The sequence below is a fragment of the Panthera leo genome, chromosome D2 (assembly GCF_018350215.1).
Source record: "Panthera leo isolate Ple1 chromosome D2, P.leo_Ple1_pat1.1, whole genome shotgun sequence".
Taxonomy (NCBI): domain Eukaryota; kingdom Metazoa; phylum Chordata; class Mammalia; order Carnivora; family Felidae; genus Panthera; species Panthera leo.
The window spans coordinates 54,184,675-54,201,165 of record NC_056689.1 but is presented as its reverse complement, the minus strand read 5'-3'; the positions used below and the strand labels follow the sequence as shown (position 1 = coordinate 54,201,165).

The 16,491-nt window shown below is 46.2% G+C and overlaps 1 protein-coding gene across 1 annotated transcript in view; it reads left to right on the top strand.

Annotated features, from left to right (window-relative positions):
• Nucleotides 1-7,329, top strand: part of PDLIM1 (PDZ and LIM domain 1) — a 48,450-nt gene extending 41,121 nt beyond the window's left edge. The window contains exons 6-7 of the mRNA XM_042908311.1: nt 6,285-6,402; nt 6,816-7,329. Of these exons, the coding sequence (XP_042764245.1) occupies nt 6,285-6,402; nt 6,816-7,002 (305 nt within the window). The 3' untranslated portion in view covers nt 7,003-7,329. The remainder of the gene's footprint in view (nt 1-6,284; nt 6,403-6,815) is intronic.
• Nucleotides 7,330-16,491: the final 9,162 nt, after the last annotated feature.

Below are 16,491 nucleotides of genomic sequence, written 5' to 3'. Positions count from 1 at the left end.
CCTCCCCGAGTGACCTTAGACAAGTCTCCGAACCTTTCCAGGCCTGTTTTCTCATCTGTCAGTCGGGGACAGAAGCCCTCTCGTCTAAGGCCGGTGTGAGGATCCAATGTCATAAACCTCACAGACACCTGCTACATGACCGGCATGCAGTGGGTGCTTCATGCCCATGATTCTGTTTGCAAACCTCATCAGCAGGTGCCAGGCCAGCCTTAGCTTGTCCAGGGAGCGAGCTCTGATGCCTGAGGACCCAGGGCCACCCGTGTGGCTCTGCAGGCCTTGGGAGACAGCCTTTGCACTGCAGACGTCATAGACTGTATATACAGACAGCTTTCAAGCAAGGACTAAAGCTATCTTTAACAATTACAGCCTATTATGAGAAGGCTTGGACAGATGGTGTCGCTGGCAAACGGGTGCTTTTTCTTCTTTCTCACGAAGGTGACCTGGGAGCCGCAGCCCCTGCCCCGCCCACCTCCCTGGTGGTTATTCACAAGCACTTTCTGATTCTCCTGTCAGCCTAGCCATGAATGACTTTTCTGGAGGCTTGGGTTTTGCACCCCTTCCTGATCTCTGTGCTGCCCAGCCCCCCACACTCTGTCTGCCCTGCTTTCCCTGAGGCTCAGATGTCGCTGGAGCCCTGCTTTCCGTTGGTCTCTCTTCTTCTCCCCCCACCCCCACCCCATGTGTCCACCTGTGAAGAGAGAGTTGGTGATGCTGACGGTGAAACTGGCTTTACTGGCCCGAGGGAATGACTTGCCTGTTCAGAGCTGAGCACCCTCTGTAAGAGTAACTTCCCTCCCCCAGAACCCCCAGCCCCAAATGCAGGTGTGGCTTCTTGGGAGTCCTGCCTGAGCTGAAAGTTCCCTACTGAACAAACCCAAACCCAGGCTTCCTCCCCATTTGGGTGGGTTCTTTCCCGAAATTGGTAATTTACAAGCACAGGAAGTTAGGGGGGAAAGTTCTCCTATTATGCTAAAAGGATATTGTTTTACCAGCAGTTTCCCCCTTTGCTTGTTGTACCTGTGCATTTTGGAAGGAATGAGTCATATTCTGTATTAAGTTCCAGTATTAGGGCCAACTGACAAGTGACTTGGGGACCAACCCTAGAGAATGACAGTTTTGTCAAAACATGAGAAACCACAATTTATTCTGCTCTCTGAGTAAGTGGGTGCAAACCCCTTCAGTTAAGAGAGGAAAAGTTAGTCCATTCCAGCCCAGACAAAGACCTAGATAGACACTGCAGAACTCATCTAGTCAAACGCCCTCATGTCCCAGAGAAGGACCTAAAGCCCAGCCTCACTCCTGGTGTGTCAGCTCCATTGCTCATCATGATCTGGACTCCTTCCATGCAGTGGCTTCCATTCTCAAGGTTACCTCATGGCCCTAGTTGGCAGCTGGTGCTCCAGCCAGCACACCCACATCCAGGCACCATGGAGGAAGAAGGGCTAAGTGGAGGCTCCTCCTTTCCGACAAGCCAGCTTTTTCTTTTCCAGAAGTCCCACACTAGTATTCCATTTCATTTGACCAGAATTTAGTGACATGACCACATCTCGTAGCAGGAGAATCAGAATTATAGTTCTTTCCTTCCTGCGATGGTTATTCTTTTGCCTCAAAGAAAATAAAAATTCAGTCTCTCCCATATCTCTTAATTATGTACTTGAATTAAATTTTCACTGAACGAAACACTGTAAGTTCTAATTCATACATCCACTGCATTCAGAAGGCTCTCGGGAGGGAGCTCAAATGCCATCTTTTATCTGAGATGAAATGGTCAGAGCTCAGGGAAGTGAGGGCTCCTCTCATTCGAGAAGGCTTGGGGTTCAGAAAGCAGTGCCGCCCTACCAGCACTGGCGTCCAGGTCCTGCCTGTGACCCGCCTTGAGACCACAGGCAGGTTGTCCATCTCTCCAAGCCCTGGTTTCTGCACATGTCCAGGGAGGCTGATAATGGCTACTTCACAGATGGTCTAAAGCGTTAAGGGAAATGGTGCATGTCAGGTGCCAGGCCCTCCATCGGTGAGGCCCGCGTGGGAGGCTTGGCTGCGGTAGGGTTTGGTGATAAGCCTCCAAAAGATTCGCTGTGGGTCTTCTCATTTTGGGTGAAATTCAGCCTCTGAAGTACGAGAAAGGGTCCTGGGTTTCTCAGACTTCATCTTGCCCTGGATCAGATTCCAAATTTGCAGGGAGAAGGAGGATTTCCTTTTTTTTTTTTTTTTTTTGTTAAACTGTGAACTGCAGCTGACACAAGATGTACTGTCTGAACCATATTTAAGTGTACGCGGTGCGATTAGCTGCATCCGTCCTGTTGGGTTGCCATCAGCACCACCCATCCACAGGAGCCCCTCTTGTAAAACTGAAGCTTGGAACCCGTTCCGCGCTGCCTCCTCATCGCCCCCTCCCCCAGCCTTTGGACACCACCGTTGTACCTTCTGTTTGCATGAATCTGACTACTTCAGGCACTTCCTATGAGTGGAATCCTACAGTATTTGTCTTTTGTGACTGGCTTCTCTCACTTAGCATAACGTCCTCAGGGTTCACGTGTTGTAGCGGGTGTCAGCATTTCCTTCCTTTTTAAGGCTGAGCTTTCTACGGTATGTATGCAGCGAATCTTGTTTATCATCCATCTGTCCACTTAAGAGGACTTGAAATGAGAGGAGACTTGGAAGGAGGCATCAAGGACTGAGAAAGTACAGTGGGCACCAGAGGCTTCAAGATGAGAAAGCCAGAGATTTGCTCAGGAAGTGTCCAGGTGCTAGGTTAAGGACCATGAATTTGGTTCTTTGGAAATGTGGAGCCATGGAAGGTGGTTGAGCAGTGAAGTGGATAGAAAAAAAAGCTGTGCTTTTACTCAACCCATTTTCACTTTTTTTCCAGAAAGCTTGGACAATGCCAGTTTCACTGGAAGAAGAGAAATTTGGAAATTTTTATAGCTTACCAGAGTCCAAAGGGAGCTAATATTTTTACCGTAAGCTAGTTGAAAAAGACAAAGTGAAATTTCTTTGAGTTTGCAGTGCTGGCTGGATAAGTGAGAGAAGAAGATGGAGCCAGCAGATGGTGCTGCAGGGTTGAACAACCCTGAAGGCTGGCTTTGTCCAGCACACAGCTGCCTCTCCTCCCCCTGTGCTGTTTCCGCCCTTTGCCCCTCCCTCCCTCCTTTCCTCCCTCCCCCGAACTTCCTTCCTTTTTTTATTTTTTTAAGTTCTCTCTATACCCAACCTGGGGCTCGAACTCATGACCTTGACATCCAGAGTCCCATGTTCTACTGACCGAGTCAGCAGACAGAATGCATTATGTGAAAAACAGCCCCATCGTGTGAGACCATGACCTCACTGAACTGGTTCCCTGGGCACAGTTTCCCTTCCAAGCCATTGGGGTGCACAGAGACACCGCATGTCCTTCCTTCACAGGGTAGGCGGCAGCCCGGGTGGCTCTAGCAACAGGGGCCCGCAGATGAGGGAGAAGCCTCTTTGGGATGCTTAGAGGTATGAAGCTGGCCACCCAGGCCCTTCTGAGATCCCCAGAGGGAGCCAGGATTAGAGTGACAGGAGGGAGGCTTTGCCTTGGGTACAGAATTTAAGGGAGCATCACAAAAACTCAACAGCCAAGACAAAAATTATACTTTAATGCAATATTTTTTAAAATCACAATTAATGCAGAAAGTATAATAAAGTCAGGACTGTGGCCAAGGAAGGAGGAAGGTTTGGAAAGGCACAAGGGGACTTTGGACTTAGGATAAGCAAAGTGCCAAAGGCCGCTAATGGGGCAGCACCAAGCCTTCCCGAAGCCTATTTGTAGAGCTTATGGCTGAAAACAGCGGAAACCCTGGAGCCTCCTAACATCTGCCCCTTCTCATGTGTTGCCAGCTGGACATCTGTGTTGATCAGTTCCCGGCACTGATGGGGGAACCCCGAGAGACCATGCCATCAACACCCATGATGGGGCCTTTAAGACAGGCTGCTTTCAAATATTCCCTCTTGCTGTTCTCTGTAAGGTGACAAAATATCCCAGGCTAGCTGTCAGGCTGCATCAGCCAGCAGTGGGCTGCAGCAGCCAATGCATTTCTTGTTCCTGTTACAGGAGGGCTGCTGGCTGGGCCCGGCCTGGCTCCAGGACTCCTCCCATCCCAGAGCCCAGCAGGGGGAGGTGTCACTCTCTGGAGCTTGCCGTTTTTAGGGCAGAGGCCGGAAGCTCCATGGGGACAGGACCAAACCACCCAAATGCACCTCATGCTTCTCCCAGAACAGGGCTCACATCTCACATTTCCCTTGGCCGGAGCGAGTCATGTGGCCAAACCCGAGGCCCATGGGATATACTCCACGGAGAGTGGGGTTTCTCGGTTTGGTGCTGTTGACATTTGGGGCCAGATAAATCCTTGTGGTGGGGCTGTTGTGTGCATTTTAGGACAGTTAGCAGCATCTCTGGCCTGGACCCATTGGATGCCAGAAGCACTGCCCTCCAGTTGTGATGAGCAAAACTGATCCCTAGAGGACAGAATCACACCCCCCCCCCCCCCCCCCCCCCGCCAGGTAGAGATCTACTGACCTAGATGCATGGTAAGGGTAGGGAGGGTATAGATAATTGTAACAAAATAAACAGCCTACCATCCCAGCCAGTTATAAATGCCCCGTACTTGAATTCCTCTCAATTTTTGGTTCAGAAGCACCAGTCAATACGTGGGGACTCATTTTCTAAAAGGACGAGAGAAACAGGGCCCTCATTTGTCAGCTCAGGATTGCCCAGCCTGGCTACAGCTATAGGATGACTCTTACCTCCTCACCTTACATGAGAACCATTTTTTTTTCTTTTCTTTTCTTTTTTTTTTTTTGCTCTTGTGTGGTTCTCAAAGTGTGGTTCCTGGACCAGCAGCACCAGCGAGCTTGTTAGAAATGCAAATTCTTAGGCCCTACCCCAGGCCTACTGACTTAGAAACTCGGCATGGGACCCAGCGAGCTGCATTTTAGTGAGTTCTCCAGATCACTCTGATGCACAGTAAAATTTGAGAAGAGCTGCTTTAGTCTGAAGAAGTGGGTTTTAACCAGGGACATATAGAGTAGGATCTCCTGGGACCCCTGCACCTGGAGATGTTTGGTCAGCAGCTCTGGCTACGAGCCTGGTCTTTGAATTTTAGGAAGTCTCTTCTGGTGCCTGGGATGTTCACAGATGCCTGTTCAGAACCACTGGTGTAGAGATTTCTATGGCTTCTTGGGCCAAAACATGTCAGACTAGGGTGGGGACCAGCGAGCATTTGTCATGGCATTTCACTCACATCTGCGTTTTTATTGAACCTCTACTATTTGCCAAGCCCAAGGCTAGGCTCTGTGGAATCTTGCCAAGTAGGTAAAACAGGGTCATGGTCCACTAATTTGCAGTCCAGTCACAGAGATGTGTAAATAGCTGACGAATGACAATACTGCCAGCCGAATAGATGGCAATAATAGTAATATTAATAGCTTGCCATTGTTAATAGAAGCCACGATAGAGGGCTCTGAAGGCGTGATGAACTGGGCTGCAGTTAGGCACCCATCAACCGGGGGCTTCAATTATCCATCCAGGGCTGACTGCAGGGAGGTTGCTGTCTCTGTAGCAGGTGGTTTTTATCTGGCTGCTTATAGATAGATGCTCTACTGGAATGACTTTGTACCACTTGTGAGGTGGGTTTCTTTCTTTTTTTAGGTTTATTTGTTTTGAGAGAGAAAGCATGAGTAGGGAAGGGACAGAGAGAGAGGGAAAGAGAATCCCAAATGGGCTGCGCGCTGACAGCACAGAGCCTGACACAGGGCTCGAACCCACGAACTGTGAGCTCATGACCTGAACTGAGGCCAAGAGTCAGATGCTTAACCGATTGAGACACCCAGGCGCCCCCTTGTGATGTGGGTTTATTTTGGCATCTAAATACATTGTCTTTTGATTATCAGGTAATGTTTTTATTTACTTATTCCAACTGTGTAAGTCATTTTTAAGTTCCCGTATCAGTATATGCATGCATTTAATCAAAATGAACTATCATTTGTTTCAGGGCTTTGTGCCATGTACTGTGGAAAGGCTTTGTATTTTTTAATTTTTTTGTACCACTGTGGAGGGAAAAATGATCTCCTGTTTTATAGAAAAGGAGATTGGGAGGCCAGAGAGATTAAGTAACTTGCCCAGGGTCACACAGCAGAGTCAGGTCTGTTTGATGGCAGTGCCCAGGAACTTGCTGGAACGTATGTATAAGTGACTCTGAAAGAACTAAATGAAACTTCTGCAGTCCCACCCTTCCTGGCCAACCCAAGTGTTTTCCTCATTGTAGGAGACCCCAACAAGCCCTCAGGTTTCAGAAGTGTTAAGGCTCCGGTCACCAAAGTGGCTGCATCTATTGGAAACGCCCAGAAGTTGCCCATGTGTGACAAATGCGGCACCGGCATCGTGTGAGTACCTGCCTTCCCCGGGCGTGGGAGGCCCTGCAGATTGGGTAAAGCAAGAAAATGCGGCAGGTGCCGGACGTTGTGCATTTTGGGTGTGATGGGGTGAAAGTCCCGCCTGGAAAATGGAACAGAGAGGCCAAGGAGGCCTTGGTCCAGAGCCAGGTGTACAGGTTTCCCTTGGCCACGGACCCCTCACAGTGTGAACGTGTAAACCCAGGAAGGGCTGCTCTGTCGGAGCGGGAGGGTTTCAAGAGGAATGTCTGAGACCCCAGGAATGAGCAGCTGCTTTATGAGTGGAGGCCCGTTCTGAGGCCCTGACCCGCCCTCTGATGGGCCTCGGGGAAGGACGCCCCGGCCGCAGTGCCTCCTTTAGGTGCCTGTCACTAACGGAGCCCTGTCCTGCCTCCCTCCTGCAGCGGTGTGTTTGTGAAGCTGCGGGACCGTCACCGCCACCCTGAGTGCTACGTGTGCACTGACTGTGGCACCAACCTGAAACAGAAGGGCCACTTCTTTGTGGAGGATCAGATCTACTGTGAAAAGCACGCCCGGGAGCGGGTCACACCCCCTGAGGGCTACGACGTGGTCACCGTGTTCCCCAAGTGAACCGGCAGACCTGCACCTGTCGCGACTTGTCCTCTCGCTGCCCTGGCCCTCTCCTCCCCTCCGAGTTCTTGCCAACTTTGGTGTTATCCCTGCTCCTTAAACACCATGTCTGCCTGCCTCTGCTAACTGACTCGCTGGCCCTGTGACACCTGCTTGTACGATTAACAGGAGGTTGTTTCGTTCGGTGGCCCCCTTGCCAGCATCCCGGGGTCTTCTCTTCACCTCGGTTCATCTCTGCCGCAAATGGACATCAGCCAAATTGGAACCAAACCAAATTTAATATGTGTGACGTTGATTTTGTTTTTACTCAATAAATTTATAGACACCAAGGCGGTGTGGCGTTCTCTATCATTTGACCATGTGCTCTGTTTCCTGTCTGAAGCCAGATGGGATTTCCGAGGCCTCTCTCCTCTTATTTTGGGCTTTCCCAAAATAAATCTCTGACATTTGCAGGCCTTTTGCCTCCAGGTGTGAGAAATTTGACCTCTGAATGAGCCATACTCTCACCTTTCTTGGAAGCTTGCTCCAAATTCTCTCTCTCTGATGCTACTATAAGATCAACCTCGTTATGTTGTAACGAAATGATGTTTTCTTTTATATCTGACTGTTCTGGGACTTATCTGAGGAAATGAATGCTTCTCAAATAATAGATGGAGAGCTTTACCAGTTGACCTTGAATATTCCCTGAGTCCCTTTCCAGCTGGTTGCTGCCACTAAGCCCCTCTCCTTTGTTTGTTTGGGGTTTTTTTAGCGCTTATTTATTTTTGAGAGAGAGAGAGACAGAGCATGAGTGGGGGAGGGGCAGAGAGAGAGGAAGACAGAATTCAAAGCAGGCTCCAGGCTCCGTGCTGTCAGCACAGAGCCCAAAGTGGGGCTCGGACCCACGAACTGTGAGATCGTGACCTGAGCCGAAGTTGGACACTCAACCGACTGAGCCACCCACGTGCCCCAAGCCCCCCTCCTTTCTGGAGGGATGCAAACTCAGGATAGATCTCACGTAGGTGTTAAACTCAGGCACCTCTTGGTAGTCTGTGGAATTTGAATGGCTGGTAGACAAGTTCAGCAGCTGCAGCCTGAGAAGGGCCTGGGACCGGTGGTGGTCCTGCCATCAGGTAAGCCTCAGATGCTCAGAATCGCTAGGTGAGGGTGAAGGGAAATAGACCGAGGTAATGATGATAAGTTACCAACTTGGGGGGCAGGGGCTGTTTATCCCACTGACCTTCCCCAAGCTTGCCACAGGGAAGGCTGGCCCACCAGAACCTGGGAGGGGCGGCCTCGAGGAGTCATATGAAGATTTCTCCGAAGCTGACAGTGTCGCATCACTTGGATACCCCTTCAGAACCCGAGGACTTGGTCCCCGAGTTGCCAGCGGAGGGCCACGTCCATCAGCTGAAGAGTGCTCCTTTTCCCAGGTGGTCCAGTGCCTGGAGAGGCAGGCATATCCGGGCCCCGAGCCCTGGACAGCTTTGAAGGGGTCCGCCGAGACCTCCCTCTAGGCCGTACGTAGCCAACTTCTCCCCCCGCCTCCCCTCCCTAGGTCTTGGTCCCAAGGGCACCCCTCATAAACTTTTCCTTACGCTGATCCCCGGGTCACAGTTTACTTCCTGGGAAAACACTTCTGACAACCATGACAGAAACTTTGGATTTTTTTTTTCTGAGGTGGGATTTATTTGGAGAGTTTTTTTCACAGGGACGTACCTTAAACTGACTTACCCGTTTAAATGGTTGATTTGCATTCCATGTCAAAAACTCACCATAGTGGGCAGAAGTATAAACAGACCAGGTAGGAGGCTACTGCCCCGGTCCAGGTAAGGAATGGAAAGACTGGCACAGGGGGTGGGGGTGGGAGTGGTGGGAAGTCACTGGATTCGAGACAGATTTTACTTTATTTATTTTCATTTTATTTTAGAGAGGGAGAGGGGCAGAGGGAAAGAGCATCTTAAGCAGGCTCCACACTCAGCACGGAGCCTGAGATGGGGCTTGATCCCACAACCCTGGGATCATGACCTGAGCTGCAATCAAGAGTCAGACACTCAACCCAGCTGAGCCACCCAGGCGCCCCTGAGACAGACTTTAAACGTAGAGCAGACTGACTCAGGCTGTTCTCCTCCTGCCAGACGCCAAAGAGCTTCTCCCCCATAATGGGCCACTAAGGCAGACTTTTCAGCTCTGCGGACCCCGTTGTTCTATGCCCGGAGCTCGGAATGGCAGGAGAAAGGAGTGTGGCAGGTGTGGCCTGGTGTCCCCAGTCCCTTGGGCATGTGCTGAAGGTTGGCTCCCTCACCTGCTTCCCTCTTCTACCCCCAAGAGCCCTGTTCTAGAGGAAAGAGTAACATCTAGAAAGTACATCAGGTGTAACGGTCCCTTACATTGATGGCACTTTCCATATTACAAAATGCATTTATATTTGTTGCTCTGCGGGCATCACAAACCATACCAATGGGCAATTTCATAGGTGGGGAACCAGGGACTTGGTGCAAATGAGAAATAGAACGTATAGGGTCGTGAGAAAACACGTGCAGTGGGTTACAGGGAACGCTGTGGTTTCTGCTCTGTGGGCGAGTGCCTGTGGTCAGGGTCTGAGAGCATCAGGGGATTTGTTGTAGTGGTTAGGTCGTGGCTGACTGCCCTCCTCCCTCTAAATATTCTCTTGATGCCATGTCACTGAATCAATTTGAAAAGAAGTAAAGCATTTCTGTCCAATGGGACTAAGCCAACAAGGAACTGAATTGCTGAAACTGTTTGGCAGAAGACACACGTTGCATTGAAGCAGCAGCCGCTTCTGGTGACAAATATACCTCAAAACCTTGGCAAACCATCTGTTGAATTTAAGAGAGGGTTTGCTGCATTGTGATTACCTGTGTATATCCTGAGATCTGTGTCTAATATTTACCAGAGAGGAACGCATGGTGAATTATTTCTGACTTCTGACACATAATGAATTTCCATATGCTCTTCCCAGATTGAAGCATTGTCCTCTCGGCAACCTTGGCATAGGCCAAGAATCTGAGGTTTATGAGATGCTACGGAGAAGCAGGAGCTAGAAAAATAGTCCACCCCATTCCAAGCTTCTGCAGAAAATCCTGGAGTCTGAGGACAAAGGTGACCCGTCTTGCATGCCGTCGGAGGCTGTTGGTCAAGGCCGGGCGTGTGGATCAGTCATTGCTGAAAGACAGGTGCGCAGAGCCTAGCGGCGGGAGGAAGGAGCACAGTGTGGGCCATTAAACACCAATAATAAAGTAATCTAACTTTGCCTTCGTGCCTTGGTCTGTGTTACAGAAGCTGCAGATCTGGCTGTTTCCTGTCCCGTGTGCACCGTATGGCTGAGGGCTGGGTAAATTATCTTGTGGTGGGATTTTGTCGGTTTGTCCCTCAGGCCCCCTTGATTTGATATGAGCCCATAGATCCCAGTCCTACAGTGACTGGTGGGCGCAGGTAGGCAAAGGCCAAGGGCAACGGACAGACTGAAGCAAAATGAGCCACCAACAGAATGAACCCAGGCTGTGGGCTTCACTGTGCAGCTGAGGAAATGGCATTTTATTTTTGCGCCCAAGTGTGTTTGGCACATTGGAATCCTGCTTTTACGCAAGGCTTTCTCCTCTTCTCCCCACGTGGGTGAGACCTCCCCGCTGAGAGGGATCTGAGTACCTGGTGACTCTGCTGGGGAGGGACCTGCCTCAGCCAGACTTCCAGTCCCCTGGGCTCCTCCCATGCTGGAAGGGACTGAGATTTTTTCCCCAGGGTGACCGGGTCTAATGCTCCTAGCTGTGGAACTTAGCCAAGTTACTCACCCTTCTTGAAGTATCGACCCTGCGTCATTTTCTCCTCTGTTTTCCATCAGTCTGTTTTCTTTTTGGTTTCTGTTTGACTTCTGTAGTAATCTTTATTATTTCCCTCTTCCTCTTTGCCTTAGGGTAGTTTGATCTTCTTTTTCTCGTTATTTTGTGGTGGACATTTAGAACATTGGTTTGACACTTTTTTTCTAATGTAAGAATTTAATGGTGTGTATTTCCCTGTAAGTACTCCTTCCGCTGCAGGCCACAAATTTGATACACTACCGCATTTTCATTTTCGTTCATTTCAAAGTAGTTTCCAATTTCTCCTGGGATTTCTTCTCTGACCCCTGGAATATTTAGAAGCGTTGTGCTTAGTATCTATTTAAAAAAATTTTTTTTAATGTTTATTCTTGAGAGAGAGAGACAGAATGTGAGCAGGCAAGAGACAGAGAGAGAGGGAGACACAAAATCCGAAGCAGGCTCCAGGCTCTGAGTTGTCAGCACAGAGCCCGACGTGGGGCTTGAACTCACAAACCGCAAGATCATGACCTGAGCTGAAGTCGGACACTTAACTGACTGAGCCACCCAGATGCCCCATCGTTTTCCTTAATATCTAAATATTTGGTGGTTTTCCAGCTATCTTTCTGTTATTGATGTCTAATTCAATTCCACTGTGAGTTGGAATTAAATTCTTTTCAGTTTCTCTTGTAGCCCAGATCATAGTCTAGACTGGTGAACATTCTATTATGTATTTGAAGAGAATGTATATTCTGCTATTTAGGATGGAGTGTTTTATAAACTAAATTAGGTCAAGCTAGTTAATAGTTTCAAGGTAATTAAGCTCATGTCTTCTATCTTCTTACTGAGATTTTCTGTCTAGCTATAATATATGAATTCATCTAGTTCTATTGGTTTGGTTTTATATCTTTTAAAGTTTTTATTTAAGTAATCTCCACACCCGGCATGGGGCTTGAACTCATGACTCTGAGATCTAGAGTCGCATGCTCTTCTGACTGAGCAAGCCAGGCACTCCTGGTTTTATATCGTTTTTTTTTTTATTATTGATTTTTTAAATGATTATTTATTTTTGAAGGAGGGAGGGAGGGAGGGAGAGAGAGAGAGAGAGAGAGAGAGAGCGAGCGAGCATGGAATCCCAAGCAGGCTTCATGCTGTCAGCGCAGAGCCCAACATGGTGCTTGATCCCACAAACTGAAATCATGACCTGAGCCAAAGTCAAGAGTGGGACGGACTCTTAACTGACTGAGCCACCCAGGCACGCTGGTGTTATATCTTTTAAAGCTCTGCTTTAGGTACATATACATTTAAGGTTCTTATATTTTGTAATGAGATAACTCCTTTGTGATTATGAAATGAACATCTTTATCTCTGGTAATATTCCCTGTTCTGAAATCTACTTGGATATTAAGCGAGCCATCCCAGCTTTCTTTGATCCGTGTTTGAATATTACATCTTTTTCCATCCTTTTAATTTTTCTGTGTCTATATATTTAGAGTTGGTTTTCTTTAGAAAGCATTTGTTTGAGTCTTGCTTTTTCGCTCAGCCAGCCAATCTCTACCTTTTGGTTTTGACCATTTTTATTTCATTTAATTTTTTATGTCATTGGGTAAATGTCTGTCATCTTGCTATTGTTTTCTCATAGTTTTGTTCTTTATTTTCTTTTTTACCTACATCCTTTTGGATCAGTTATTTCTTATGGTTCCATTTGATCTCAATTATTTGTTTATTATCTCTATTTTTGTGTGTTGTTTTTTAGTGGTTTACAATTTATATCACCAACTTAATGTAGTCAATGTTCAAGTAATAATATACGTATCAAGCATAGTATAAAAACCTTACAATCAAAGTACCTGGGTGGCTCAGTCAGTTAAGTGTCTGACTTTAGCTCAGGTCATGATCTCACAGTTCATGGGTTTGAGCCCTGCGTTGGGCTCTGTGCTGGCAGGTCAAAGCCTGGAGCCTGCTTTGGATTCTGTGTCTCCCTCTCTCTCTGCCCCTCCCCCACTTATGTTCCCTCTCTCCCTCTTTCTCTCTCTCTCAAAAGTAAATAAACATTAAAAAAAACCTTATAATAGCATATTTCCATTTCCTGTCTCCCATCTTTTACATTTTTGTCATGTATTTTATTTCTACACATGTTTAAACCCAACAGTAGTCTTTAAAAAAGATATGAAAATTACTCTCTATAATTTTCTAAATAATTTTATTTAAGTAATTCCCACATTACCCTTTCCAGTGGTCTTCATTCCTTCCTATATATCCATGCTTTCCTCTGGGAGCATTTTCCTTCAGCATGAATAATTTATTTTAGTCATAATCTTAATCAGTGTGGTCTGCCATGGTGAATTTACTTCATTTGGAATGTCTGAAAATCTTTTTATGTAGCCATTTTTATTGAGGCATATTTTCAATATGTAATTTTATGTAATTAAAAAAATCTATTATGAATTGATTATAAACACCAAAATGATATATGAGTATAAGGAATGATTGTTGTCTCTAATTATTGGTTTTTCTCTCGGCCTCTTTCTGAGTTCCAGTATAGAGAATTATTTTCTATGTGTAGTAGAAGTTTCACCTCCATTGTAGGGACCATGTAATATTTATCTTTATGATCCCAAAGCCTCGTGCAGGACGTGGCATAGGTATAAGTGTGCTCAGTGAGGTTTTTTTGTCTGTCTGTTTGTTTGTTTGTTTATATGGGGGGGAGGGAGGGAGAGGGGGAGTAGGGGAGGGGGCAGAGAGAGAGAGGGAGAATCCAAAGCAGGCTCCAGGCTCCGAGCTGTCAGCACAGAGCCCAGCGCGGGGCTCAAACTCATGAGCCATGAGATCATGACCTGAGCTGAAGTTGGATACTTAACTAACTGAGCCACCTAGGTGCCCGAGTTGTTTTTTTTGTTTTTTGTTTTTTTTTAATTAGGTAGATGAGGCCTCCTCTATTAAGCTTACTTTCCCTTCTTTCATCCATTCTATCTAGGAAAGCCATAATAAGTTATTTAACAATACTGCTGATTCAAATAGTTTTATTTTGGAGAGACTAGAGGAATGACAAGAATCGTGGACACTAACAATCACTGGAACGTCTTTGATTCTTGTCAAAATGGAACAGAACAAATGTGAACTAGGTTATAAGGCTCATCATTTTATTCTTTCTGGAGGCATTTAGGTGATTGGGCAAATACTATTTGGCAAGCATTTACAACAGCATGTACTATGTGTGTGGACCTACACTAAGCATCATGGGGGACTTTCAATCTTGTAAGGTGAGAGAATGATAAAACTTGATCCCTGTTTGGTGAGTGGTAAAGGTGGAACTGAAGAAAGGCAGAGCATACATACTCTTATGTCTTGGATGAAATAATTATAACTTTTAAGGAGCAGCATATGCAAAATACTGTGCTCTAAAGTGAAGCTATAATTGATGATTAAACATAGTGCACTTAAAAGAAGTGATGGTGTAAGTTGGCCGTGAAGGATGGGGAAGGGAATTCCGTATGTGGTGAGGACATGCCCAACTTTAGACAAGTGGATTGGCAGGGAGACTGGGTAGAGGGAGCAGAGGACTTTAAGTGGTTTGGTAAAAATGGGCTTTGGCCTGATAAGGAATTGGAGTTTGGTATGTATGGAGTGATCTGAATACTGAGTTAGCAATTTTTTATTTGATTCGATGGAAATTTGAGCAAGAACAGGGATGTGCTTGCAGGTGAAATTTGAGGGAAATTATGCAGGAGTTCCCTGGAGTGTTTTGAAATACAGTGAGGGGGTAGTTCAAGGGCCTGCTGGAGGTCTCTAATTTCTAGACTTACTATCTGAGAGTCTGGATAATCATCATAGCCATGGAAATGCAGAGAAGATCACATGAAGATTGGGGCCCCTGGGTGGCTCAGTCGGTTGAGCATCTGAATTGTGGTTTTGGCTCAGGTCTTTGTCTTGGTTCGTGAGATGGAGTCCCACATTGGGCTCTGCACTGACAGTGCAAAGTCTTCTTAGGATCCTCTCTCTCTGCCCCTTCCCTGATCATGTACATGCATGCATGCATCCTCGTGCTCTCTCTTTCTCAAAATGGGTAAATTAAAAAAAAAAAAAAAAAAGATTACATGAAGATTGTCTCTCTGCGTTCTCATGGATCTAGGAAGACAATCAGTTGGGCAAGTCCAAAGAAGCAAAAGGAGAAGAAAAACATTAAAAAGAAGGAATGGGGCGCCTTTGTGGCTCAGTTGGTTGAGCTCCAACTTCAGCTCAGGTCATGATCTCATGGTTTGTGAATTCAAACCCTGCATCAGGCTCACTGCTGTCAGTGCAGAGCCTGCTCCGGAAACTCTGTCTCTGTCTCTCTAAAAAATAAATAAACATTTTTAAAAAAGAAGGACTAGATCAGATTGAGTGAGGAAGGTGGACCCCTGGGTGGCCTTTGGATGGGCTAAGAGGATTTGCTGGTGAATCATAACTAAAGAGAGCAATTTAGAAGGAAGGAGATGATGGTGAGAGAAATTTCAGTAATGGAAGATCTTCTCTTTGAGAAGTTAAACCAAAGTGGGAAAGATCTGGGTGACAGATTTAAATAGTGGTTGGGTCAAGTGGAAAAAGTACATGGGAAGGGAATAAAGATACTTATTGATACATAAGTGTGAGTGCAAAGTTTTCACCAAAATGGGACAGGGAAGATTCTAGAACACATGGAAGAGAGGTACTCCCAGAAAGAAAAGGACATTTCTTCCTCTGAAATTACAATTGGTTTAATCATCTATTTTCTGTTACACTGGGTGGATTGGAGAAATTGGTTAGCGGGCAGGACCTAGGACCCTAAATGGGTAGAGTCTAGAAGGTCAAAAATAATGACATTCAAATAATTTTCTGTGGAATTTGGTCTGAACCAATTCCCAATTTCATGGGATCTGGGTGAGGTACAGTGATTTGGGTCAAGTAGCTGATTTAAGGAGCTGTAAGAAGAAGCAAATTCCTTTCAGTATCTGTCCTTTTTTTCTATCCCTTAGGAATGGTTCTTAACCTTTTGGAGGCCATAGTTCTTTCTGGGAAGATTTCACTTGTATGCACCACTTGCTTTTTTTGCCCATTTTGATGGGTGTTATGGATGCTGTAAAGCCTCTTCATTACTCCCAGGATGAGGAGGGCTCCAAATCCTCTGGTGTCTGAATTATCAGTAGCTATTGCCCCAGTACTGTATTTAAATATAACTTCATTGTTCTGGGCAACATTATTTTATTTTGATTCTAGCATAATTTTGATAGGCCAGGTATGAGAACCACTGAATCCCCTGATGCACTTGAACAGATGGGTATATCCAGGGAAAATTTGTACTATTGTTTCTTTGTATTGGGACATATGTTGGGCAATTATTTTGTCAAGTAATTGCATCTAATCACTCCTAGGGAGTGCTAAATGCTAAAAAACTTACCTATGACAACCTGATAATGATTATATCTAACTTGTGATGAAATAGAAATAATGAACCTTATCCTGAGATGTAGACTCTTTCTTCTGTCGAAACATCCTAAGAGCACAGGTTTGATAACAAGAAAGGTGAATTTGGGGATAGATTAGAATAGAATTATAGAAGTTGGAAAGGCATGGATAGTATTCACTTTGATTCTTTTCTTTTTTTAATTTTTAAAAAGTTTTTATTTATCTATTTTGAAAGAGAGAGAGAGGGAGAGAAGGAGAACGCAAGCAGGGG